Source organism: Eumetopias jubatus, unplaced genomic scaffold (assembly GCF_037043125.1).
Source record: "Eumetopias jubatus isolate StellerSeaLion01/CBP00866 unplaced genomic scaffold, mEumJub1_p1.0 scaffold_14, whole genome shotgun sequence".
Classification (NCBI taxonomy): domain Eukaryota; kingdom Metazoa; phylum Chordata; class Mammalia; order Carnivora; family Otariidae; genus Eumetopias; species Eumetopias jubatus.
In genome coordinates, this window is record NW_028274820.1 from 23,098,204 (window position 1) to 23,123,005 (window position 24,802).

General features: G+C 38.2%; 1 protein-coding gene across 1 annotated transcript in view; it reads left to right on the forward strand.

Annotated features, from left to right (window-relative positions):
- The window catches only part of FBXL13 (F-box and leucine rich repeat protein 13), a 248,021-nt gene that overhangs the window by 38,389 nt on the left and 184,830 nt on the right, over window positions 1–24,802 (forward strand). The window contains exons 4-7 of the mRNA XM_028117807.2: window positions 176–243; window positions 1,266–1,420; window positions 3,002–3,111; window positions 5,547–5,708. Of these exons, the coding sequence (XP_027973608.2) occupies window positions 176–243; window positions 1,266–1,420; window positions 3,002–3,111; window positions 5,547–5,708 (495 nt within the window). The remainder of the gene's footprint in view (window positions 1–175; window positions 244–1,265; window positions 1,421–3,001; window positions 3,112–5,546; window positions 5,709–24,802) is intronic.

Below are 24,802 nucleotides of genomic sequence, written 5' to 3' on the forward strand. Positions count from 1 at the left end.
ACATACACAATAAAGTTACAAAATACATAAATGGCATGTAGTTCTTCTAATCTGCTCCTGTCTCCCTACTGCCCAAGGTAATCATTGCTCTCATTTTCCTCTGCATCTTCTGGAGTTAGGCTTTGCATTCCACTTACTTCTAATGTGTGCTATTTCATTTATTTATTTACTTTAGATGACTCCAGAATTGATGATAAAAGCATGTACTTTTTATACCGGACATTTAGTAAAGACCCATTTTTGGTAAGAATGTGATTTTACATCTTACTTCTTTGTGTTTTTATTCTTAATATTCTCCATAGGAAGAACAACTCATTCTTGGCGAGTTGTTCTGATTTTATCTATTTAGTCATGTCTCCACCATTTTGCATTATATATTTCTTTTATTTTTATTTGGCTTTTACTTAGTTAAAATATGTTCTTTACTTCTTCAAGGTATTGCTTTTTTTGAAAGTGTAAATCTATAATCCCTTCATCTGAAACCCTTGGAGATATGTTTTGAAATTTAGATTCCTTTTCTTAAAAAAATTTTGCAAAGGTAATTTCTGCACATTCTGTGTATTATAGAACATCCTCAGTGGTGTCTCGGGCAGCATGTTGGAACCAAACATATTCAAACATATTAGTATTTCTCTCTATATATTATATATATGTATATAAAATGAAGTGAAATGTATATGAAATGAAATTTTAAAAAGACTATGAATAGCTATGTGTCAAGTCCAGGGAGGTTTCGATGCAAAATTACTTTAGTTTTTAAATTTTTATTTATTTATTTTTAAGATTTACTTATTTATTTTAGAGAGAGAGAGAGAGTGGGAGGGGGGAGGAAGGAGGGGCAGGGGAGAAGGAGAGAGAGAATCTGTGCTGAGTGTAGAGCCTGTTGCAGGGCTTGATCCCAGGACCCCAAGATCATGACTTGAGCCAAAACCTAGAGTGGGATGCGCAACCAACTGAGCCAACCAGGTGCCCCGAGGCAAAATTACTTTAGGTCAGGTCTAGTTTTGCCTCTAAATAGGTTATGAAAAAACTTCTGCATTTCAGATCTTTACTGGGTTTTAGAAATGTAGCAAAGGGAAGTACAAGCTCAAAGGAAGCACAGGACTAGCTAGAAATAAGACAATAACCATAATTGAACAATTTCTTTCTATGCTGTGAATTTTGAGGAGATAAAGGAGGTATTATTACTCCTTCTCCCTCTCCATTTATTAGTAATGTATTGCCATAACATCAAAATACTATTTTTCTGTATCTTCTGCCTATAGCACTTGGAGAGACATGGTGATACCTCTTATAAATGAAGATGAACTTCTGGCTGAAAAGATGGAAAAAGCAATGGAATATGACAATTTCAGACTTCAAAAATACATATTTCGTCTTTGGCAATCTTATACGGAAGGTCAAAAAAAACAACTTACAGGTAAATCCTAACATAGTAGCCTAACATAGTAGTTAGTTTTTGTATTCATTTATTCAAAGAATCAACACACTTAACAATTCAACAGTTGGTGCTAGAGAATTTATCATTATGTCTAGAGAACTGTCATGAAATGTAAAGCCACTAATTAAATGTCTTACATTTAAATGAGAGTTGTCTCAAAGGGTTTTATTGTACCAGAAAACAGGCATGTTTGAAATAAAATCCTGTAGGGATTTGTGTGATGTATGTACAAATATAAATATAAATAGGGATCTACTATCATCATTTTTACTCATAGAGAGCTGGTATATCACAGGTACCAAAACTGACTATTTCTTGCAGAGAGTTTTCCATTCCTTACAGATATGTCACTTAATGGATACATGAGGAAACAAAGAAAACGAATTTTCCTTTCCTTAAACCCTCGGTAGTTGTAATGAGTAGACAGGGCACGTGCATGATCTTCGGAGCAGGAATAGGGAACTCCAGCCTTTGGCTCAGATTTTAGCCACTTACCAAATATTGGTTTATGGCTACTGAAAATCAGAGAATTGTTTCCTCTTGATCAGTTACTCCTGGTACCTCAGTCACAGTGAGCCCTCTGGAGGTTTTTTTTTTAGGGAGGGAGAGAGAGCAAGAGAGAGCGCACACATGGGAGCATGGGGCAGGGGGGCAGAGGGAGAGGGAGAGAGAATCTGAGGCAGAGTCCACGCCCAGCATGGGCCTGAGGCGGGGCTCCATCTCCCGACCCTGAGATCATGACCTGAGCGGTATTCAAGAGTTGGATGCTTAACTGACTGAACCACCAAGGTGCCCTCTGAAGGTTTTAACATAAGACTGATGGGCCTCTAATTCTGAGAGGAAACGGTTAGCTTCAGCTAAGAAGCCATTGCCCTCTTAAGCCGTGTCCCCGGGGCCTGCCGTAGTCATCCTCCTTCCTGGCCCGGCCCCTGTATTTGAGCTTCGGACCCTTGGTTAAAACATAAAATGGAGCAATTTATTTAATCATAGGACATTTAACAAAATCAGAATACTACCTTATAATTATATTTCTATGAATAAGTTTGGAAGTTCTGGTTTTATAAAGATTTGATTAAAAAAATTATATGTGTCATATATGTATCTTGATGTGTTATTACATCTATTACATCTTAATATCTTTTTTTAATTTTCAAAAAGATTTTATTCACTTATGTGAAAGAGAGAGAGGTGAGCATGAGCTGGGGGGAAGGACAGAGGGAGAGGGAGAAGCAGGCTCCTTGCTGGGAGCCCAGTGCGGGGCTCGACCCCAGGACCCTGGGATCAGGACCTGAGCCGAAGGCAGACGCTTAACAGGGTGAGCCACCCAGGCGCTCCTACATCTTAATTTCCAAGAGCAAAGGTGATATTTACAGGTTAATAAAATTTCCACAGTAAAGATCTACTGCTGTCAAAAGTAATTAATTTTAGATGTAATTAAAATAAAATAAAAACTGCCAGATGCAATATTGGTTCATATTATAAACATGATAGAATATTAAATATTTTGTTTTTTTGGAAACATCTTTATATATACACACTAATCCAATACATTTTCTTTAGACATACTATTGCGGATGCAAAAGATGTGCCACCGTTACAAGCTAATAGCTATCCTAACTAAATGGAGGGATAAAGCAAGACAAGAGTATAAAAAGAGAGAAGATGAGCTGGTATGGTATCTTGGAAACTTAATTTTTTTAGAAACTAAATTTTGTCCTTATATGGATGTTGCTTCCGATAATAATGCTATGTGTGGAAGTACTAAAGTACTGAATAGCATGTACTTTTTCAAGAAAAGATTTTGCTTATTTATTTGAGAGGGTGCGTGCGTGTGCCTGAGTGGGGAGGAGGGCCAGAGCGAGAGGGAGAGGGACAAGCAGACTCTCTGCTGAGTGGGGAGCTGGAGGTGGGGCTCGATCGTGGGGCTCAACCCCAGGACCCTGAGACCATGACCTGAGCTGAAGTCAGATGCTTAACCGACTGAACCCCCCAGGTGCCCCAATATTATATACTTTTGATGGGCTCTTTATGCTTTTAATTTAATAATTTAAATTATACTTCATCTACCAAAAATATTTTCTAAAAGTTCTGTTGTTTTATTTCAACTGTGAACATTGAGGACAAATCATTTCAGCATTTTGTTTAAAATTATTGATAAAAATGAAAAATTTTGTTTAAACAAGTGTTTGGATGGATATAGATGTCTCAAATGGAAAAGAAACTATTTGATATGATAAAGACTGAATAAATTTTTCTTTTCTAGATAAGATTAAATTATTCTTTTTTCAACATTCAATGTAATAAATTACAATTTTAATATAAATTTTAAAAATTACTAAATTGCTAAACTTAAAGGATGTGACACTTTAATTAAAGCAATTGAAACAGAGGGCCCAAGCAAATGCCTCCAAACTTAAAAATATCTCTAGTTTGCTTAAGCTATTAGTACATTATTACTTAATGTTGTTTTAGAATACCCACAGTAACTATTAGGATCAGACATAGAAAAATGGAATTTTTTAGTTACATTACTTCATAGGTAATGTTTTATCAATGGTCTTGAAATACAAAGTCGGGGAAAATAAGAAACAGAAAAATAAGAAATTAAAGTCCCTGTTTAGTAGTCGTCTCATCAAGGGCAGGATCAATGCCCTCCCATCACTACCTGGTTCAGATGTTGAGATTGGTGATACTATATACATACAAAGAGAGTATGCAAAGATTTATGCTGGAAACAGTGCTAGAGTCTGCAGAGGACACTGAGATTCATAAAGCACAGTTCTTGCTCTCTGCAAGTTTATCACCTACTGGTATTGAATTGGTGTTCTTAGAGGATGTCCTCTAGCATTTGTGGAGTACATGTTCAATGTTGCCGGTTCACCAGTTATACTTTAGGTACCACTGTTTTAGTCTGCTTATTCAGTGTTCTTCTTTCTTTCTTTTTTTAAGATTTATTTATTATTTGAGAGAGAGAGAGAGAGAATATTGCAAAGGGGATGGACAGAGGGAGAGGGAGAGAAAGAATCTCAGGCAGACTCCCCACTGAGCAGGGAGCCTGATGCGGGGCTTGATCTCAAGACCCCGAAATCATGACCTGAGCCAAAATCAAGAGTCAGCTGCTTCGCCGACTGAGCCACTCAGGCGCTCAGTGTTTTTGAACACTGTGTACTAAGCTAGCATTTTGACCCTGGCTCCCCCGGCGTCTGGTCAGTGATTGTCTAATGGCCAAATAAGTAACCGTACATGACGAGGCTGCCCCTTTCACACCCCTCTTGAACTGAACATCCCTGAGGCAGTATTGTTCTCTTAATCATCCCCATACACTGGGCATAATGTTTTGCATGTAGTAGTTGATAGAAATTAATATATGTAACAATGTATATTATACATAATATAGTATTATAGATGTATATTCCATAGTCAATTGGGTGTTTAGAGAAAACATTTTCTTCTAGCTATGTTATTTCTTGGCCTAACCATCACTCACTTAAGTGGGTGAAGTGAACAAGGCAGGTGTGTGCTGGGCGGAGAAAGCAGGGAACACTTCTGGGTGCTACTTCTCCAATGTGTGCCCTTTCTTAGGCTTGTGTGTGTGTGTGTGTGTGTGTGTGTGTGTGTAACACTTATTTACCCTTATGGCTTTTTCTCAATTATGCAGTTTTAAGGAATGTATTCAAAGTTAAAATGGGGACATTTTATAACAGTAAATCAGGCAAGACCCCAAATGCTTTCCTCTGACTCTCCTTTTTTATCTCTGTGCTAACCACCTCCTTTCCTTGCCCCAAATATCAGTTCAATCATTACCAGAACCTTGACTCTGTGGGTTTCAGCTTCCTCATCTGAAAGAGGAGGTTGGGGACCACACCTTTGAGGTTGCTGGCTATGCCATTGATGTCTGACAACAAATGGAAATGATCCCTAATGCTCTGGCGGTCTAGAGAATATTAACCATGCTATGGACAAAGATCGTTTATGTAGCGGGGATAACGACAAGAAAGAATGTTTATTTGGTGCCATCATGGTGTCGAGCACTGAGCTATATACATATTATCTCATTTAACCTTTACAACAGTGACATGGAATTTGTCAATTATTTTCATGGCAGATGTTAAAACATGAACTTCAGTTACTGAAATGGAGAAGCAAGTTAAAACTCAAAGTAGTTGCTAAAGAACTTTTTCCTGAACAAAGTGCGTCTGGAACCTCTCTTGCAGGCGAGATTCCTGAATGTGACATTTCACTGTTACCCGAAAGAGTGATCTCACAGGTTCGTATGAATTCATGCATTGTAACTAGTCATTTTCACAGTGTTTATTAACAGAGTGGTTTTATAAGCCTTAGGTGAATGATGGAAATCCTATTTCAAAGAAACATGTTTTTTTACAACTAGCTTTGGGTTCAACTCATTTTTTTAGAGGTCATCCTTTTGGATGGCTATAAGATGAATCTAGCCATCAAAAGTGGAGAAAGTAAAGCTGTAGGAAATAAGAAGGGAAGGAAAACATTCCTCCCTAAAGCATACGTTGTCATTTAAGGTGGAACAGGTTTCAGATGCTGAAGCACTTACTTTTTCATCTTTAATCCCTAATCTTTTAAGCTTCACATAATACCTCCACTCTGGGATGTAAATGGGCTTGTGTTATTGAAAAATATTTATACTATCTTTTTTCCTTAGATTGTGAATTCATAAAAAGAATCATGTAGTTACAGCTTACAATTCATTGAATTGATCTCTGAAAGATAAGCCATAATTCCAACTACTGGTTATATTCTCTTTTGATGGATAAGTAACTTCTTTGTGAGACTGCCTGATAAATGGTAGAAGAGCTGTAAAATATCACCTTATTCTGATTAATGGCAGCTTCACGTTATAAAATCCCATGTATTAAATACACGCCACTAAATGTACAGAATTAAGCTCAAGTTATATTTGGGAACAAGGTATCTATGTGTCTCTATCTAATCCTGCCCTTTATGTATAGCATGGAGTTAGGATAAGGATATTTTTGCCCATAATTTCCTCTTTATAAATTGTCTATCATATTTTGTTCATTTTTAAATTGGAATTCCTATAATTTGCTTACTGGTTTATAATAGCTCTTTGCATATTGGTAATAACTCTTTGCCTGGAATATATCAGAGATTTCCCTTCTACACTTGATGTTTGCTTTCAGTTTTGTCAGTGCAGTCTTTCTTTCTTCTTTTTTTTTTAAAGATTTTATTTATTTATTTGAGAGAGAGAATGAGAGATAGAGAGCACGAAAGGGAAGAGGGTCAGAGGGAGAAGCAGACTCCCCGCTGAGCGGGGAGCCCGATGCGGGACTCGATCCCGGGACTCCAGGATCATGAGCTGAGCCGAAGGCAGTAGTTCAACCAACGGAGCCACTCAGGCGCCTTGTGCAGTCTTTCAATGAGAGAAATTTTAGAGCTCTATGTAACAAAGTCTAGCACTCTTGCCCTATTTTGTGTCATATTAATATGTTATTCTTAGTTGTTTTCTTTTTATAAGGATATTTACTTATTTGACAGAGAGAGAGAAAGGAAGAGAGCGAGCACAAGCAAGGGGAGCAGCAGGTAGAGGGAGAGGGAGAGGCAGGCTTCCCCGCTGAGCGAGAAGCCCAACGCGGGGCTCGATCCCAGGACCCTGGGATCATGACCTGAGCCGAAGGCAGACGCTTAACCCGCTGAGCCACGCAGGCGCCCCACTTACTAAGTTTTTCTAAGCCATATCACACTCTTTCTTACACCGATACAGCTGTTTTTTTGTCTTTGAATTCCTATACTGTTCGCTGCTAATGTTTGTTTACTTTATCAGTGGCTGCTCTAGGGTTTATAACAATGCTTTTTCAGTTTATCACAGATTACACCTTCACATAATTTTCTACCACTTTACATATAAGGTAAACACCTAGTAAGAGTACGCTTTCATTTTCTTTCTCCTGTGCTTCCTGCTGTTGTTGCCATGCATTATATTCCTAGGTGTTTATAAACTCTGCAATGTAATTTATTATTTTTGCTTTAAATAATCCATTATATCTTATTCAGCATATGCTTTTTTTGTTACTTATTTTTTTACTGAAATGTAATTAACATACAGTGTTATATTAGTTTCAGGTGTACGATATAATGATTCAACGGTCATTACTTAGTGCTTGTCACAATAAGTGTGCTCTTCATCCACTTTATCTATTTCACCCATCCCTCCATCCACCTCTCCTCTGGCAACCACCAGTTTGTTTTCTGTATTTAAAAGTCTATTTTTTTGTTTGCCTTTTTTTTTTTTTGCTTGTTCATCTGCTTTTTTTCTTACATTCCACATATGAGTAAAATCACAATGGTATTTGTATTTCCCCAACTTATTTTACTTAGCATCATACATCCTAAGTCTATCCATGTTGTCAAGATCTCGTTCTTTTTTAATGGCTGAGTAATATTCCATTGTATATATACTACTTTATCCATTCATCTAATGATGGACACTTGGGTTGTTTCCGTATTTTGACTATTGTAAATAATGCAATAAACGTAGGGATGCATATATCTTTTTAAATTAGTGTTTTCATTTTCTTTGGGTAAATATTCAGTAGTGGAATTACTGTATCATGTGGTAATTCTATTTTTAATTTTTTAAGGAAATCCATACTGTTTTCCACTGTGGCTATACCAATTTGCATTCCTACCAGTAGGGCACGAGTGTTCCAAAACTTGTTGTTTCTTGTGTATTTGATTTTAGCCATTCTGACAGGTGTGAGGTGATATCTCTTTGTGTTTTGATTTGCATTTCCCTCATAATCAGTGATGCTGAGCATTTTTTCATGTGTTTGTTGGCCATCTGTATGTCTTCTTTGGTGAAATGTCTGTTCATGTCTTCAGCCCAATTTTAAATCAGATTATTTGTTTTTTTGATGTTGAGTTGTGTAAGTTCTTTGTATACTTTGGATATTAACCCCTTATCAGATATATCATTTGCAAATATCTTCTCCCATTCAGTAGGTTGCCTTGTCATTTTACTGATGGTTTCCTACACTGTGCAAAAGCTTTTTATTTTAGCATAGTCCCAATAGTTTAACTTTGTTTTGTTTCCTCTGTCTGAGGACACATGTCTAGAAAAATGCTTCTATGGCCAATGTCAAAGAAATTACTGCCTATGTTGTCTTCTAGGAGTTTTATAGTTTCAGGTATCACATTTAGGTCTTTAATCCATTTTGTGTTTATTTTTGTGTACAGTGTAAGAAAGTGGTCCAGGTTCATTCTTTTGCATGTTGCTGTCCAGTTTTCCCAACACCATTTGTTGAAGAGTTTGTCTTTTCCCTATTGCATATTCTTCTCTCCTTTGTCATAGATTTATTGACCATATAAGCATGGGTTTATTTCTGGACTCTATTCTGTTCCCTTGATCTGTGTGTCTATTTTTGTGCCAGGACCACATTGTTTGCATGCTGTAGCTATATAATATATCTTGGAATCTAGTATTGTGATACCTACCTCTAGTTTTGCTTTGGCCGTTTGGTGTCTTTTGTGGTTCTATACAAATTTTAGGATTATTTGTTCCAGTTCTGTGAAAAATGTTGTTGGTATTCTGATAGTGATTGCATTAAATCTGTAGATTGTTTTAGGTAGTATGGACTTTTTAACAATATTGGTTCTTCCAATCCATGAGCATGGAATATCTTTCTATTTGTTTGTGGCATCATCAATTTCTTTGGTCTTTCACCTTGATTTATTCCTAGGAATTTTATTCTTTTTGATGCAGTTGTAAATGGGATTGTTTTTAATTTTTTTCTGCTATTTCATTAGTGTATAGAAATGCAACAGATTTCTGTATTAATTTTGTATCCTGTGACTTTACTGAATTCATTTACTTGTTCCAGTAGTTTTTAAGGGAAGTGTTTTGGTTTTTCTATATATAGCTTCATGTCATGTAGAAGGAAGGAAATAATAAAGATTAGAGCAGAAATAAATGAAATTGAGACCAAAAAAAGCCACCAGCAATAGAAAAGATCCATGAAACCAGGAGCTGATTTTTTTTATTATTTAAATTCAATTAATTAATTAGAGCTGGTTCTTTGCAAGGATAAACAGAATTGATAAACCTTTCACCAGACTGCTCAAGAAAAAAAAGAGAGGGGCGCCTGGGTGGCTCAGCTGTTAAGCGTCTACCTTCAGCTCAGGTCATGATCCCAGGGTCCTGGGATCGAGCCCCACATTGGGCTCCCTGCTCAGCGGGAAGCCTGCTTCTCCCTCTCCCACTCCCCCTGCTTGTGTTCCTGCTCTCACTATCTCTCTCTGTAAAATAAATAAAATCTTTAAAAAAAAGAAAAAAGAGAGAGGACTCAGATAAACAAAATCAGAAATGACGGAAGAGATGTAATGACCAGCACCACAGAAATACAAAGAATTATAAGAGAATATTGTGAAAAATTTTATGTCAACAAATTGGACAACCTAGAAGAAGTGGATAAATTCCTAGACATGTATAACCTTTCAAAACTGAGTCAGGAAAAGAAATAGAAAATCTGAACAGACTGATTATGAGTAATGAAATGGACTCAGTAATTAAAAACTCCCAATAAACAAAGTCCAGGACCAGATGGTTTCAGAGATGAATTCTACCTAACATTTAAAAATGTGTTAATCTCTGTTCTTCTCAAACTATTCCAGAAAATAGAAGGGGAAGGAAAGCTTCCAAATTCATCCTATGAGGCCAGCATTACCCTGATACCAAAACCAAAGACACTACAAAAGAAGAAAACTATAGGCCAATATCTCTGATGAACATAGATGCAAAAGTCCCCCCAAAATATTAGCAAACTGAACCCAACAATACATTAAAAAACATTCTCCATGATCAGTGGAATTTATTGCAGGGATGCATAGGTGGTTTAATATTTGCAAATCAGTCAACATGATACAACCCATCAACAAAAGAAAGGATAAAAACCTCATGAGCCTCATGAGTAGATGTAGAAAAAGCACTGGGAAAAGTACAACATCCAGTCATGATAAAAACCCCCAACAAAGTGGATTTAGAGGGAATATACATCAACATAATAAAGGCCATATATGAAAAACCCACAGCTAACATCATACTCAATGATGAAAAACTGAGAGCTTTTCCTCTAAGATCAAGAACAAGACAAGAATGTCCATTCTTACCATCTTCATTCAACATAGTGCTGGAAGTCCTAGGTGCAGCAATCAGACAAAAGAAATAAAAGGCATCCAAATTGGTAAGAAAGAAGTAAAACTTTCAGTACATTTTACTTTTAACAATCTGAAGCTTATAGACAAGTTGCCAGTACCATACGAAGAACTTTTCCTAAACAGTTTGAAAGTAAGTTGCCGATATATATAACACCTCATTCCTGTAAACAAGAGCATTCACTTAGTCAACCATCAAAATCCTCAAACCCAGTTCAGGTTTCCCCAGTTGTTCCAATAACATCCCAATAATGCTGAAGGATCCGGTTTAGAATCACACATAGCAATTGATTGCTATGTCTCCTTATTCTTCAGTTTGCAACTGTCCCTCAGTCTATCATTTTCATGACCTTCACATGAAGATTAGGTCCGTTTTATTGTGGAATATCTCTTAATTTGAGCTTGTTTGATGTTTCCTCAAGAATATACTCAGGTTATACATTTTCATTAGAAATACCACGGACATCATGCTGTATTCTTCCCATTGTATTGAACAGTGACGGGATTCAGATTTGCCTATGATTGGGGACGTTCACTTTGATCACTTGATGAAAGTGATGTCTGTCAGGCTTCTCCACTTCAATTCAGTCTCCCCCTTTGTAATTGATATGCATGTTATGGCTACTTTAAAATTATAAAAGTATTCCTATTCATTTCAGTTTGTTCATTTATGTCAGTGTGGACTCCTGGTTTTCCATTTTATTCGTGGGTTATAATCCATTACTCTCACTATTTATTTTGGTGCCCAAATTGTCCTAGATTTGGACTGAGTCAAGTTGCCTTCTGTGTCCTTTTGACCCGTAACCATCATTTCTTCAGTACTTCCTTACTTTAGAGCACAGCATGCTGTCCCAGGCTCATCTCGTGCTTTCCCTGCCCCACCGTGGATAAGCCATTTCTCCAAAAGTCCCTAAATCCTTCTTAATGGAGATTGTACATAGAAACCAAGATTTGAACACTAGCTGTGTTCATTGCCATTGCAGTGTCACTTCTCCTTATGCCTTCTCGGTAGGAAGAACGAGAGACTGTAGGTAGCTACATGCATATGCACATTTACTTCCATGTCACCGTACTTTGGTATACCCACACCTAAATTGCACACAGATACCTCCAGTTTTAATTTTGCACCACAGGGCTCATTCTAGTTCCCTCTCTTCCCCTATTTGCAATGTCCTTCTCCAACACTGAGAATCCTAGCCTTCGTTATTCTGAGTATCTTTACTTATTTGACCACTCCCCCTGTGTGTCACCAGTCACACAGGTTGCTGTCACTATCCCTTCCCTTCTTCATCCTGCTCAGGCTTTGACATCCCTTGCCAGGCCACCCTCTTATGAAGAGGCCCTCCTCACACGGCTCGGGCTCTGACACCATGTGACAGTTGCCTTCCCCCCCTGTATAGTTTGGGCTAAGACACACCATACTGAGTGCTTCCTAGGTAGATGCCTTCCTTGTCCTACACGGGCTCTGAAAATGCAATGCATAGGCTGTCCCTCCTTGGGGATGCCCTTCTTACACGCATAGGCTCTATCACTCCATGCCGTCTGCCCACACGGAGGCATGCTCCACAGCCCACTTGGCCCCTGGTGTCTTACACAGGATTTTCTTTCCCTGGTTCACCTTCTTTGTCCTACTCAGGCTCTGACATCCCACTCTGGTTTTCTCTCATTAGGAACACCTCCTCATCCCTCTTAGGTTCCAGCATTCTACGCTGAGATAGCCTTCCACATGGATGGATGCCCTTCTCACCTTGCTTATTCTCTGACTGTCTGCACTGGGCAGATGTCCTCTTCGTGGGCCTCATTTCCTTTGGGCTTCAATAGCCCAGAGTGCGCCATGCTTTCTCATTTGCCTTCCTTTTCCCACTTGGGCTCTGAAATTCCATTCTGAGCCATCCTTTCTTAGGAACACCCCTCCTCACCCATCTTGGGCTCCAAAACCCTGGGCAAGGTGGTCCACCGAGTGGCTAGTCCTTTATAGACCCTAGTTCTGATACCTTGCTCTGGGCCAACAGAGCTCTTCTGCACCTTCACCCTGGCATAGATGTCTACTTTGCTTAGACAACTTAGTATCTTTCCACAGGTCATTTAATTTCTATTAATTTTTAGTTAGGTTCTTTTTTCTTTCTGTGCTTCATTTTATTTCTTTCTTTATTTATTTTAAAGATTTTATTTATTTATTTGAGAGAGAGAGAGAGAGAGAGAGCACAAGCAGGGGGAGGGGCAGAGAAAAGAAGACAAGCAAACTCCCTGCCAAGCCGGGAGCCCGATGCGATGAGTTGCTCGATCCCAGGACCCCGAGATCATGACCCAAACTGAAGGCAGACATTTAAGGGACTGAGCCACCCAGGTAGGTGCCCCTGTGCTTCATTTTAAATAGTGTTTATTGCTGTCTGCAAGTTTGGCACAGTGTATACGAAACTGTCTTTAAAAGCCATTAACCTCTGTCTAAATCACCTGTAAAGAGAGCATTACTCACCAAAATTGGAAAAAAAAAAAGGCACCAACAATTTGTGGAATAGATAACTAGCAACACGTTGCTGAATTTTGAAGATAAGATGAACTTAGCATGTTTTCTAATTCTTACTGCCTTTTGTTAACCTCCTTATTCTTCAACTACTTTAAAAAGGAAAAAAAATGCATGTAGTCAATCTTGACTTCAGAAGCATCTCGGAAAGAGATGGAGGGAGAGAGGGGAGAGGCACAAGAAGCAATAATTTGCTCATAGTGTATAACAAGAAAATCATTGGTCATTAGTAGCATCTGGCTAGTTTTATTGTAGGGATTTTTTTGTTGTTATTGTTGACTGCCTCTCCCCAAAAGAATTAAATAGTGTTTGCTTAGTTTAAAAAATGCAGTGTCTAATTTGCTATCAAGCACTTCCAGTGAACTTTTTCACTATGGATATTGTATTCATCTCCAGAAGTTTTATTTGGTTCATTTTTCAAATTTCCACTTCTCTCATTCATTTTTCTTTGAAATCCTTAAACATTTTTTTATAATAGCTACTTTAAAGAAATTTTCTACTAGTTCTGTTATCCCTGTAATTTCTCTGTGTGCTTACATCTCTTATTTGTCTCTTGGTTATGTGTCAGATTTTCTTGCTTTTTAGAGATACAACAATTTTTTATTACATGCTGGATATTGTTGTCTTTCTTTAAGGAGTGTTGAATTTTGTTTTGATAGCTAATTTACTCGAATATTAATTTTCCCAGCTTATATTTAAGGTTTGTTAAAGAAAATCTAGAGTAACAGTCACTTGGAGGCTAGTTTATCCTTACTTCTACTGTGTGATCTTTCTGGGTCTTTTTTGAATGCCCCAAGAGCTCAGTGACATGTCTCCACTCTGATTTGTTTCAACTTGTAAATCTCCCAATCCTGTATGAACTCTAATAGTTGCTCTGCTTACAGATCCCTGGTAGATGTTTTGTCCCTGGTAGCCATTTTTTTTTCCAGTCTCATGGAGAATCATCTTGCACATATACACAGCTTAGAATGCAGTCAAAGATGCAAGGAGACCTATGCATACTTCTCAAGCTTCTTTTCTGCGGGACTCCCACTTTTCCAGTACTCTGCCCATAAACTCCAGCAGCCTCAACATCCTTGAACCCCATTAACTATTTCCTTGGCTTAGGGAGACCACCTTGTTCTCATCAGCAGCTAATAAATGCCTCTAGGAAGAAAACTTGTGCTATCATATGGTCACCCCATTGATTTCCCTTCTTCCAGAGATCACAATATTGTGATACCTGTTGTCCAAAATTTAAAAGCAGTTGTTTCATATATGTTGTCCATTTCTCTAGCTCTTTATGGTAGGAGGCATAGTCTGGTACCAGTCACCTCATCATGGCTGGAAGTAGAAGACTGTTGATGGTTTTCTGAATCTACATGGTGTTCAGCCGTAGTGGCCTCACATCGTGCCTGTCAATCCTTTTATGGGTCTCCTTCTTTCATTTCTTACAGAGACTATTGAAACTTTTGTTATGGACTGAATGTTTGTGTTCCCCCCAGATTCCTATGTTGAAGCCCTAATTACCAATGACTGAATTTGGAGATAGGGCTGTGAAGGTGAGAGATTAAATGAGGTCATAAGGGTGGGGTCTCATGCAAGAGGGGGGGTTGCCCATATAAGAAGAGTCAGAGACACCAAAGTTCTGTCTCTGCCCTGTGAGCACACCGCAAGAAGGCAGTCATCTGAAAACCAGGAAGAGAGCTGGCTTTCCAGCTAACTAGGAACCAAATTAACCAGAACCTTGATCTTGGACTTCCCAGCCTCTAGAACTGTGAAAAATAAATTTCCATTGTTTAAGCCACCCAGTGAATCATATTTTGTTTTGGCAGTCTGAGCAAACTAATACAGTTCTTCTTCATTTTTCTTATGACAAATCCCTCACTTCAGTGCCCCTCACCTTCACTTTCTGTCCTTCTTCACTGAGAAAATATATGCCATCAGGTAGGAGCTCCTTCAACTTAATTCCTGACCCTTTTCCTCAGTCCTGTTTTCCTGATCTCTTTGCCGTTTTTTTCAAGTGTACCATCCATACCCACCTTTGTTTCCTTTTCTTTTCTCAGGGATTTTGCCTATATAAGGTACAGTATTTATAGCAGGTGCTTTTCTTTAATTTCTGCCACAGGTAATGAGGCAATCTTATTTTCAGATCATTATCAATATCACTTTTGAGCCAATTGAGGAGTAGTTGACAGAGAGCATAGTTAACTTCAAATCCAAGACAGTTTTCCAACACAATTTCTGTTGCTTCTTAACCAAGGCACTCAATGGTCTACGCATACTGAATCATTCTTGGATGTCTAGGACTACATCTTGTTCATGTTCCCTGATTTATAAGCATACAAAAAATTTATCAAGTGAATGAATTTAACATTTAAGAAATTATTGTATGTTGCCCCAATTCATGTTTAAGAAAAGGTACAGATCTGTAATAAAAGTATCAATATTTTCCCCAGGCCATTTCTTTTGTTTGTGAAAGTCAATTCTCTAAACAATTATTGACAAGTAGGCATAAAAGGTAAGCTTTCTATAGCTATAAAAATATCCATGCCGGTTGAAACAGAAGAGAAAAGGGATCAAGTTTTGAGAGATCTTTAGGCTTCACATTTTTTCAAGAACACACCATCTTTTCTTATGGGCCTCCACATGGATGATTTAAGGAAAGCATAAAAAAATTTGATGTCTGTAGTTTTGGGAGCTTATTGACTGCAAACTCTTCAGTATGCTCCAAAGTAGCTATTTTATTTTATTTATTATTATTTTTAAAGATTTTATTTATTTATTTGAGAGAGAGAATGAGAGAGAGAGCATGAGAGGGGGGAGGGTCAGAGGGAGAAGCAGACTCCCTGCTGAGCAGGGAGCCCAATGCGGGACTCGATCCTGGGGCTCCAGGATCATGACCTGAGCCGAAGGCAGTCGCTTAACCAACTGAGCCACCCAGGCGCCCCAAAGTAGCTATTTTATTTTATTTTATTTTTTTCAAAGATTTTATTTATTTATTTGAGAGAGAGAGAATGAGAGCTAGAGAGCATGAGAGGGAAGAGGGCCAGAGGGAGGAGCAGACTCCCTGCCGAGCAGGGAGCCCGATGTGGGACCTGATCCCGGGACTCCAGGATCATGACCTGAGCTGAAGGCAGTTGCTTAACCAACTGAGCCACCCAGGCGCCCCAAAGTAGCTATTTTAAACATAGCGTTCAGGTTTAGTAATTCTCTAAGGTATGACCTAGTACTGCTTTCACCTACTAATATAAGAAAACATGACTGATGGTGGGGCTTAAAGAAATAAGGTCTTATTTGTTTCCTATCACACGAAGTCCAGAGGAAGGCAATCCAGGTCTGGTCCTCCACAATGCCATTAAAAATGGAATTTTTCTATTGTTTCGCTCCACAATCCTTAGCACCTTCTTGCTTATTGTCCCATGGTTCCAAAATGGCTACTCTACCTTCAGCCATATCTTCACTCACCAGGCCTGAAGAAGGGGAAAAATCACAGTGGTAGGAAGCAAAAAGATGGCCTACTCCTGTTTTGTAGAAAAGCCAGTTTCCCTGAGACCCCACAGTCAAGACTTTCACTGATGTGTTTTAGGCTAGAACTTAGTCACTAGGCCATGTCTAACTGCAAGTTGCTAGGCAGGAGGGGACTTTGAGAGGGGACTGGGTGAGTTACAACAGATAAGAAGCAAGCAAGTATTTAAGAAGTCAGTACATAATTGCCGCAAAGGAATTCTGGTTTAATGCTCTTCCCTCTCCCAATTCAGAGAAGCCAAAAATGCCAATTAATGAAGAACCACAGTATTCAAAGTCAGCAAACCATCTCATAAAGTGATCCAGGGCCTAACAGAGAATTGTATATGGAAATTTCAACACTTATGATGAGCTATGAATGGCCTGTTTACTCATAAGAAGTGTTTTGGTTTAATAATACAGAAGAAGTGGGTTCATGTCCTTCCTCATCAATTACTAGCAATATTACATTAGGCAATTTCAGCCCTTTTGGCGCTTAATCTTTTTTTTTTAAAGATTTTGTTTATTTATTTGAGAGAGAGTGAGAGAGAGCACAAGCAGGGGGAGCAGCAGAGACAGAGGGAGAAGCAGACTCCCCACTGAGCAGGGAGCCCAATGCAGGGCTCAAGCCTAGGACCCTGGGTTCATGACCTGAGCCGAAGGCAGACGCTTAACAACTGAGCCACCCAGGTGCCCCTTGGCGCTTGATCTTTAAAACTTCCCTGCTCTCATGTCTCCGGCCAAACTCTAAATTTAAGGAAAAGAGTTTATGTTGGATTACTTGAAGTTTTAGAACAATCAAAGTCATTGACAGTTTTTGCATTTTACATATTACTTTCTGGTATCATGTCATGGGGTTATGATCAGGCTTCCCATCCCTTCTTCTACCCTGATTCCCACCCACTTCCATGTGGAACGATATATAGAATCTTTTTGGGATCAGATTTGTAGACTCTGCCACAGTGTTCAAACCATATCATGATCTAGAAAAGAACATAGAGATTTCTGTGTTGAGCTTTTACATTTTTCAGGAGCTGAGGATCTAAGAAATTAAATGACATCCCCAAAGTCAGGCAACTACAAAATTGTGAACAGAACCTGATTTTGCTAATTCTTGGCTAAAATTATATTCTCTATACCATTCTGTTAATTCTTCCTGGAGAATTCTAAAGAAATAGAATATGTACATGAATATTTTACTTCTGAGACAAAAAAGGAATGGAACCATTTATATCTGTTTAGTTGTATTACCCTTAAAAGTATATGAATAACATTTTTCTTTTCCAAATGACTAAATCTTGGTATGACATTGAAGTACAGCATGATTTTTGGATATTCTCAAATTTTTTCCCAATCAAATAAGTTGTCAAGAATGTCCATTAAAAATGCAAAGGTAATAAAAGAGTGAATTTATATAATAGTGAAAAACTGGAAATTAATGAGTCTAAGACTCATGTCTTGAACAGGTGGGTTTGTTAAGCATATTAATGCTATAGATTTGCAAAGTTGATTTTTTAAATCATAGTTTAAAATGGCACCTAATTTGGTGACTTCTCTGGTCAATTAATTTTCACTGACTTGAGGAACAAAGATGTTAAAAGCATGAAAATGTAATGTCAGTTGGATCTAACTTTAAAGTTTTTGAAGGTGTTGGTTTTTAAAAGAAGCTGAAATTTGTACAATTTAGGTTGCCTAATGTTTTGAGGGAATAATTAAAAACAGCCATCTGGAATGAGATACAATCTGAACTTACTTGGAAAACACACACTACAGGCTTGCTTTTTAGGTTCAGTTACATCAACCCATGAAAACAGGTCAGGTTCTGTTTTACAGCCATTTTCCCCAGTATCATTTACCCATTGGGAAAGGCTGCTTAGTTAGCAGATGGTAGGGCTAATACACTATCTCTCAAATTCAGAGCTAGTGGGAGGGTTGGCTAAGATCATTTTCCATGAAAATGCAAGATTGGTTTTTTGTTTTGTTTTGGGATGTGTGTAGTTTGGCAAGCAATACAGAGAAAAGCCTTATGTTGATGAATTTGGAAAGTCTAATAACATAGGTAATGAATGCAGTTGTCTTAAAATATACAATTTCTTGATTAGCTTAAGAATATAAGTAGTGTCTTAGGGCTACCTTTCATTTTAAATAACTATCATATTTTGTTTGTTTGTAAAAGATAATAGCACATGAACTTGCAAGGAGTTCTAAAATCACCTTCAGTGTTGATGACTCATCTTCTCACTTGGAAAAAAAACAAAAAAAACACCCAAAACCCTAGATAGCTATTAAAACTTGTACCATGTGGCAGAAGAAGAATCAGATGGTGCAGGCCTGTTGGATTAAATTACTTAGAATTGTAAAACAAAAGAGAATTCTCAATGACTTTTTGAATCCATGTTTTGATAACCTCAGGGGTCAGTATGACCTCAATTCACTGAAGCAGAGAGTGGTTCCAGGTTTCATAGGCATGTACTATGGGAACTTCAGATGATGGAAGGTTCTAAAGCCTTGCTCTATCAAGGAACTATGTGTGTGTTGGCTTCATCTGGGGTGTGGGCGAAAAAGCAGATGGAGCAAAACATCTAAAAATTGTTTTAGGATCAGCTTATTTTTGGTGGAAGACTGCTCTGGTCCATGGGCCTTGATTTTGTCATGTCTGTTCTAATCAGTAATACTAAGTTAAATGGTTTACAAATGATTTTCCTATAAAGTTTTATTTTTTTCGTTTTTTTAAAAGATTTTATTTATATTTGAGAGAGAGAATGAGATAGAGAGAGCATGAGAGGGGGGAGGGTCAGAGGGAGAAGCAGACTCCCCGCTGAGCAGGGAGCCTGATGCGGGACTCGATCCCGGGACTCCAGGATCATGTCCCGAGCCGAAGGCAGTCGCTTAACCAACTGAGCCACTCAGGCGCCCCTCCTATAAAGTTTTAATGACAAGTTGTAGCAGATGCTAGATTAATTTTAGCAGGAACCACCTTTGCAAAATGATACATCATTCCTAAGATGAAGAACTACTCCACAGAAAGAGGCAGCTACTTGGAAATGGAGAATGTGTGCTCTGGAATGGGGGTGGCCTGTCCTGTCACTAGCTGTGTGACCTTGGCCATGTTGCTTAATCTTTTTGTTTTTAAGTTGTCTCCCTTGTAATGGGCAGATAATCAAAAAAAATCTCTCCTGTATTTGCTATTATGAAGATTAAATGAGTTAATACATATGAAGCACTTAGAACAGTGCCCAGCATATAATAATTTCTCAGTGGAAGTTACTATTATTGATATGTTGGATTTAGATGTCTGAATGATGGAGAAACCATGGAATAGGAAGTCACGGAAGACCAGGTTCTAAGCTTAGGCCTGCTGGCTCTGTTAGCTTGCTGACCTCCCACAGGGCATCTAACTTCTCTCAGCCTCAGTTTAAAGACTTGGAAAATCTCTAGCAGAGTATGTACTTGTAGTTTCTTCTGTGAGATGAGAGGGTGGGTTAGATGGCCTCTCAGACCACTTCTAGGATTAGACATCTATGGCTCTTGGATGGAAACAAGCATCCCAGCAGAGGAGAATATCAGGGGTGAAAGCACAAAATCCTAGAGAGTGTTTCGCCCACGTTCATGCCCCTGTCCCGAACACTTCTCCACCCCACTATGAGCTCGATTTGCGCCTTCTCTTTCTTTACGTCTCAGCGTAAATGTCACCCATCAGAGAGACCTTTCCTGATGACCACATCTAAAGTCAGTCCCTGCTCTAAGGCCTTATTCTTTTCCTCCATAGCACTTGTCATTGTAAATAGCTATAATTTTCAATAACGTGCTTGTTTTTTATCTGTCTCTTCCACTAAAATATATGCTTTTTAGGTTCAGATATTATACCTGTTTTGATTACTTCTTTACCCTCAGCAACTAAGAGGTTGGCACAAGCAGGCACTCAATCAAGATTTCATTTCATTTATTGAGCAACGATACTGGATTCCTACCAAGTACGAAGCTCTGTCTTAGGTATTGGGGAGATAGCAGTGTTATCATGGAGCTTATAGTTTTGTGTGAAGGAACAGCGAACGAGTAAACAAATGCACAAGAACATGTCATACAGAATTAAATGCTATGAAGAGAGGAGTCAGGATAAGGGATGACTTTACTAAAAGGAACACCAAAAGCAGAGGTAGCAAAAGCTAAAATAAACAAGTGAGACTCATCAAACTAAAAAGCTTTTGCACAGTAAAGGAAACCATCAGTAAATGAAAAGACAACGCACTGAATAGGAGAAAATATTTGCAAATCATATATCTGATAAGAGGTTAATATCCAAAATATAAAATATCCAAAGGCTAAGACCCTTGAACGATACAGGATTTAGGGGCTCCCACCCCCTTGTACTCGAAAATTCATGTATAACTTTTGACTCCTCCAAAATTTACTAATAGCCTATTGTTGACCAAAAGCCTTACCAATAACATACACAGTTAACTGACACATATTTTGTATGTTATATATATTATGTGCTGTATTATTATAATAAAGTAAGCTAGAGAAAAGAAAATGTTATTAAGAAAATCATAAGGAAGAGAAAGCACTGTACTGTATTGAAAAAATTCCACATATAAGCAGGCCTGTGCAGTTCAAACCCATGTTGTTGAAGGGTCAACTGTATATAAAGAACCCATATAACTCAATAGCAAAAATCAAACAATCTGATTAAAAAGTGGGCAGAGGATCTGAATAGACATTTTTCCAAAGAAGACATACAGATTGCCAACACACATGAAAAGATGCTCAGTATCACTAATCACCAGGGAAATGTAAATCAAAATCACAAGATATCACCTCACACCTGTTAGAATGGCTAGTATCAAAGAGACAAGAAATAATAAGTGTTGGCGAGGATGTGGAGAAAAGGGAACCCTCATGCACTGTTGGTAGGAAGGCAAATTGGTACAACCTCTATGGAAAACAGTATGGAGGTTTCTCAAAGCATTAAAAATAGAAATACCACCTGATCTAGCAATTTCATTTCTGGACATTTATCTAAAAGAAACGAAATCACTAATTTGAAAAGACATATGCACCTCCATGTTTATTGTAGCAATATTCGCAGTAGCCAAGGCATGAAAACAACCCAAATGTCCATCAACAGATGAATGGAAAAAGAAAATGGGGGTAATCTATATATTCAGCCATTTAAAAGAAGGAAATTGTGCCATTTGCAAAAACATGGATGGACCTCGAGGGCATTATGCTATGGGAAATAAGTCAGAGAAAGACAGACAAATACTATATAATCTCACTTATATGTGGAATCTAAAACAAACAAACAAACAAAAAGAAACAAAATGAAAAAAACTGAACTCATAGATACAGAAGACAGATTGGTGGTTGCCAGAGGAGTAGTGTGGGGAGTGGGCAAAATGGGCAAAGGGGGTCAAAAGGGATAAACTTCCAGTAATAAAATAAATGTCATAGGAATATAATGTGCAGTATGGTGACTCTAGTTAATAATATTCTACATATTTGAAAGTTCCTAAGGGAGTAGATCTTAAAAGTTTTCATCACAAGAAAAAAAATTCTAACTGTGTGGTAATGGATGTTGACTAGATTTATTGTGGTGATCACTTTGCAATATTTATAAAAATGGAATCACTGTGTTGTACACCTGAAACTAATACAATGCTGTATGTCAATTATATCTCACTTAAAAATAAGAATGACTAGAGTATGCTACTCTGCCAAGGGAGGCTTCTCTCTGTGGGATATTTGTTGAAAGAATTGAAAGAAAAATAAGGCCAAGAAAATGGGAAAAACGTTTCAGGGGTGGTTGGGTTGTGGATATGGGGTGAAGTCTGAAAACATAAGGGGCTTCCTCTAAGAATGAGCACAAGGATAGCATCGATGGGAATGATATGTGTACTATAAATGACAAAACAAATGAACAAACAAAACAGAACAGAAACACACATAGATACAGAGAACAATCTGGTGGTTGCTGGAGGGGAGAGGGGAGGGTGGAGGTATGGGTGAACTAGGGGAAGGGGATTAAAATTTCCCATTATAAAATAAATAGGACACAGGGATATAAGGTACAGCACAGGGAATAGAGTTATTAATATGTAACAATATTGTATGGTGACAGGCAGTAGCTAGATTTATTGTGGTGATCACTTTGTCATGTATATAATGAGTCACTGTGCTGTACACCTGAAACTAATATAACATTGTATGTCAGCCACACATCAATTAAAAAAAAAAAACTACTCATTGCCAGTGCACGCACGTGCACGCGCACACACACACACACACACACACACACACACACACACAGGAAGGGAAAGGACCCAGGTGGGAAGCAAAGTGTTAACAGAATTCTGGGAGCAGCACTCTGTGGAGTGAAAGAGTGAGTGAGAAGCCTGATAGGATATCTTTGAGCCTGAGCGACTAGAGGGGTGGGAAGCTCAGAAGTATTAAGTCCAGAGCAGAGCCAGGTTTTTACTGATGTTAAATGCGTGCTTCATACCACTCAACACTTATTCCTGACTCATGCTTCTTGTCTTGCCAAGTGTTTTTCTTTCCATACCATACAATGTTCCATTGCAATGGTTGGCGGAGTCTAATTCATTTTAGCAGTTTGCCATCTGTTTTTGATGGCTTATGATCTGCGCTGAAGCAATTTGCTAATTAACTCAAGAGTTTGTGTTTTATGTTCAGAAGACAACTCTCCTTTTATTGCACCACAAGGTAAGATTAAATAGGAGAGAGCTCTACCCTGCTCCTTCCCTGTGACTTTCCTGGCCCCATCATCTTCAATTTCTTGGTCTTCATTGATTTACTCCCTGATGTCTGTAAATGTATTCAACTCACTCCTTTAAAACATTTCTCAATCCTTCTCTCTTGAGTTAATATTCCATTTTTCTTCTTATATGCCAAACTTCTGGACTTTACCTCCCATCTACCCCCTGAGACACTCAGAAATTGCTTTTAAACAGTCTCGACCTGGGTGTTCCAAAGGTAGAAGCCAAATTCATCATCTCCAAAATAGAACTCATCATTTCCTAACAAGACCCATCAACATGCTGTCTGCAAGAGACTCATTTTAGACCCAAAGACACCCCCAGATTGAAAGTGAGGGAGTGGAAAGCCATTTACCATGCTAATGGACACCAAAAGAAAGCTGGGGTGGCAATCCTTATATCAGACAAATTAGATTTTAAAACAAAGACTGTAATAAGAGATGAAGAAGGACACTATATCCTACTTAAAGAGTCTATCCAACAAGAAGATCTAACAGTTGTAAATATCTATGCCCCTAACATGGAAGCAGCCAATTATATAAGGCAATTAATAACAAAAGCAAAGAAACACATTGACAACAATACAATAATAGTGGGGGACTTTAACACCCCCCTGACTGAAATGGACAGATCATCTAAGCAAAAGATCAACAAGGAAATAAAGACTTTAAATGAAACACCGGACCAAATGGACTTCATAGACATATTCGGAACATTCCATCCCAAAGCAACAGAATACACATTCTTCTCTAGTGCCCATGGAACATTCTCCAGAATTGATAACATCCTAGGTCACAAATCAGGTCTCAACTGGTACCAAAAGATTGGGATTATACCCTGCATATGTTCAGACCACAATGCTTTGAAACTAGAACTCAATCACAAGAGGAAAGTCAGAAAGAACTCAAATACACGGAGGCTAAAGAGCATCCTACTAAAGAATGAATGGGTCAACCAGGAAATTAAAGAAGAATTTAAAAAATTCATGGAAACCAATGCAAATGAAAACACAACTGTTCAAAATCTTTGGGATACAGCAAAGGCAGTCCTGAGAGGAAAGTATATAGCAATACAAGCCTTTCTCAAGAAACAAGAAAGGTCTCAAATACACAACCTAACCCTACACCTAAAGGAGCTAGAGAAAAAACAGCAAATAAAGCCTAAACCCAGCAGGAGAAGAGAAATAATAAAGATCAGAGCAGAAATCAATGAACCAGAAACCAAAAGAACAGTAGAACAGATCAACGAAACTAGGAGCTGGTTCTTTGAAAGAATTAACAAGATTGATAAACCCCTGGCCAGACTTATCAAAAAGAAAAGAGAAATGACCCAAATTAACAAAATCATGAATGAAAGAGGAGAGATCACAACCAA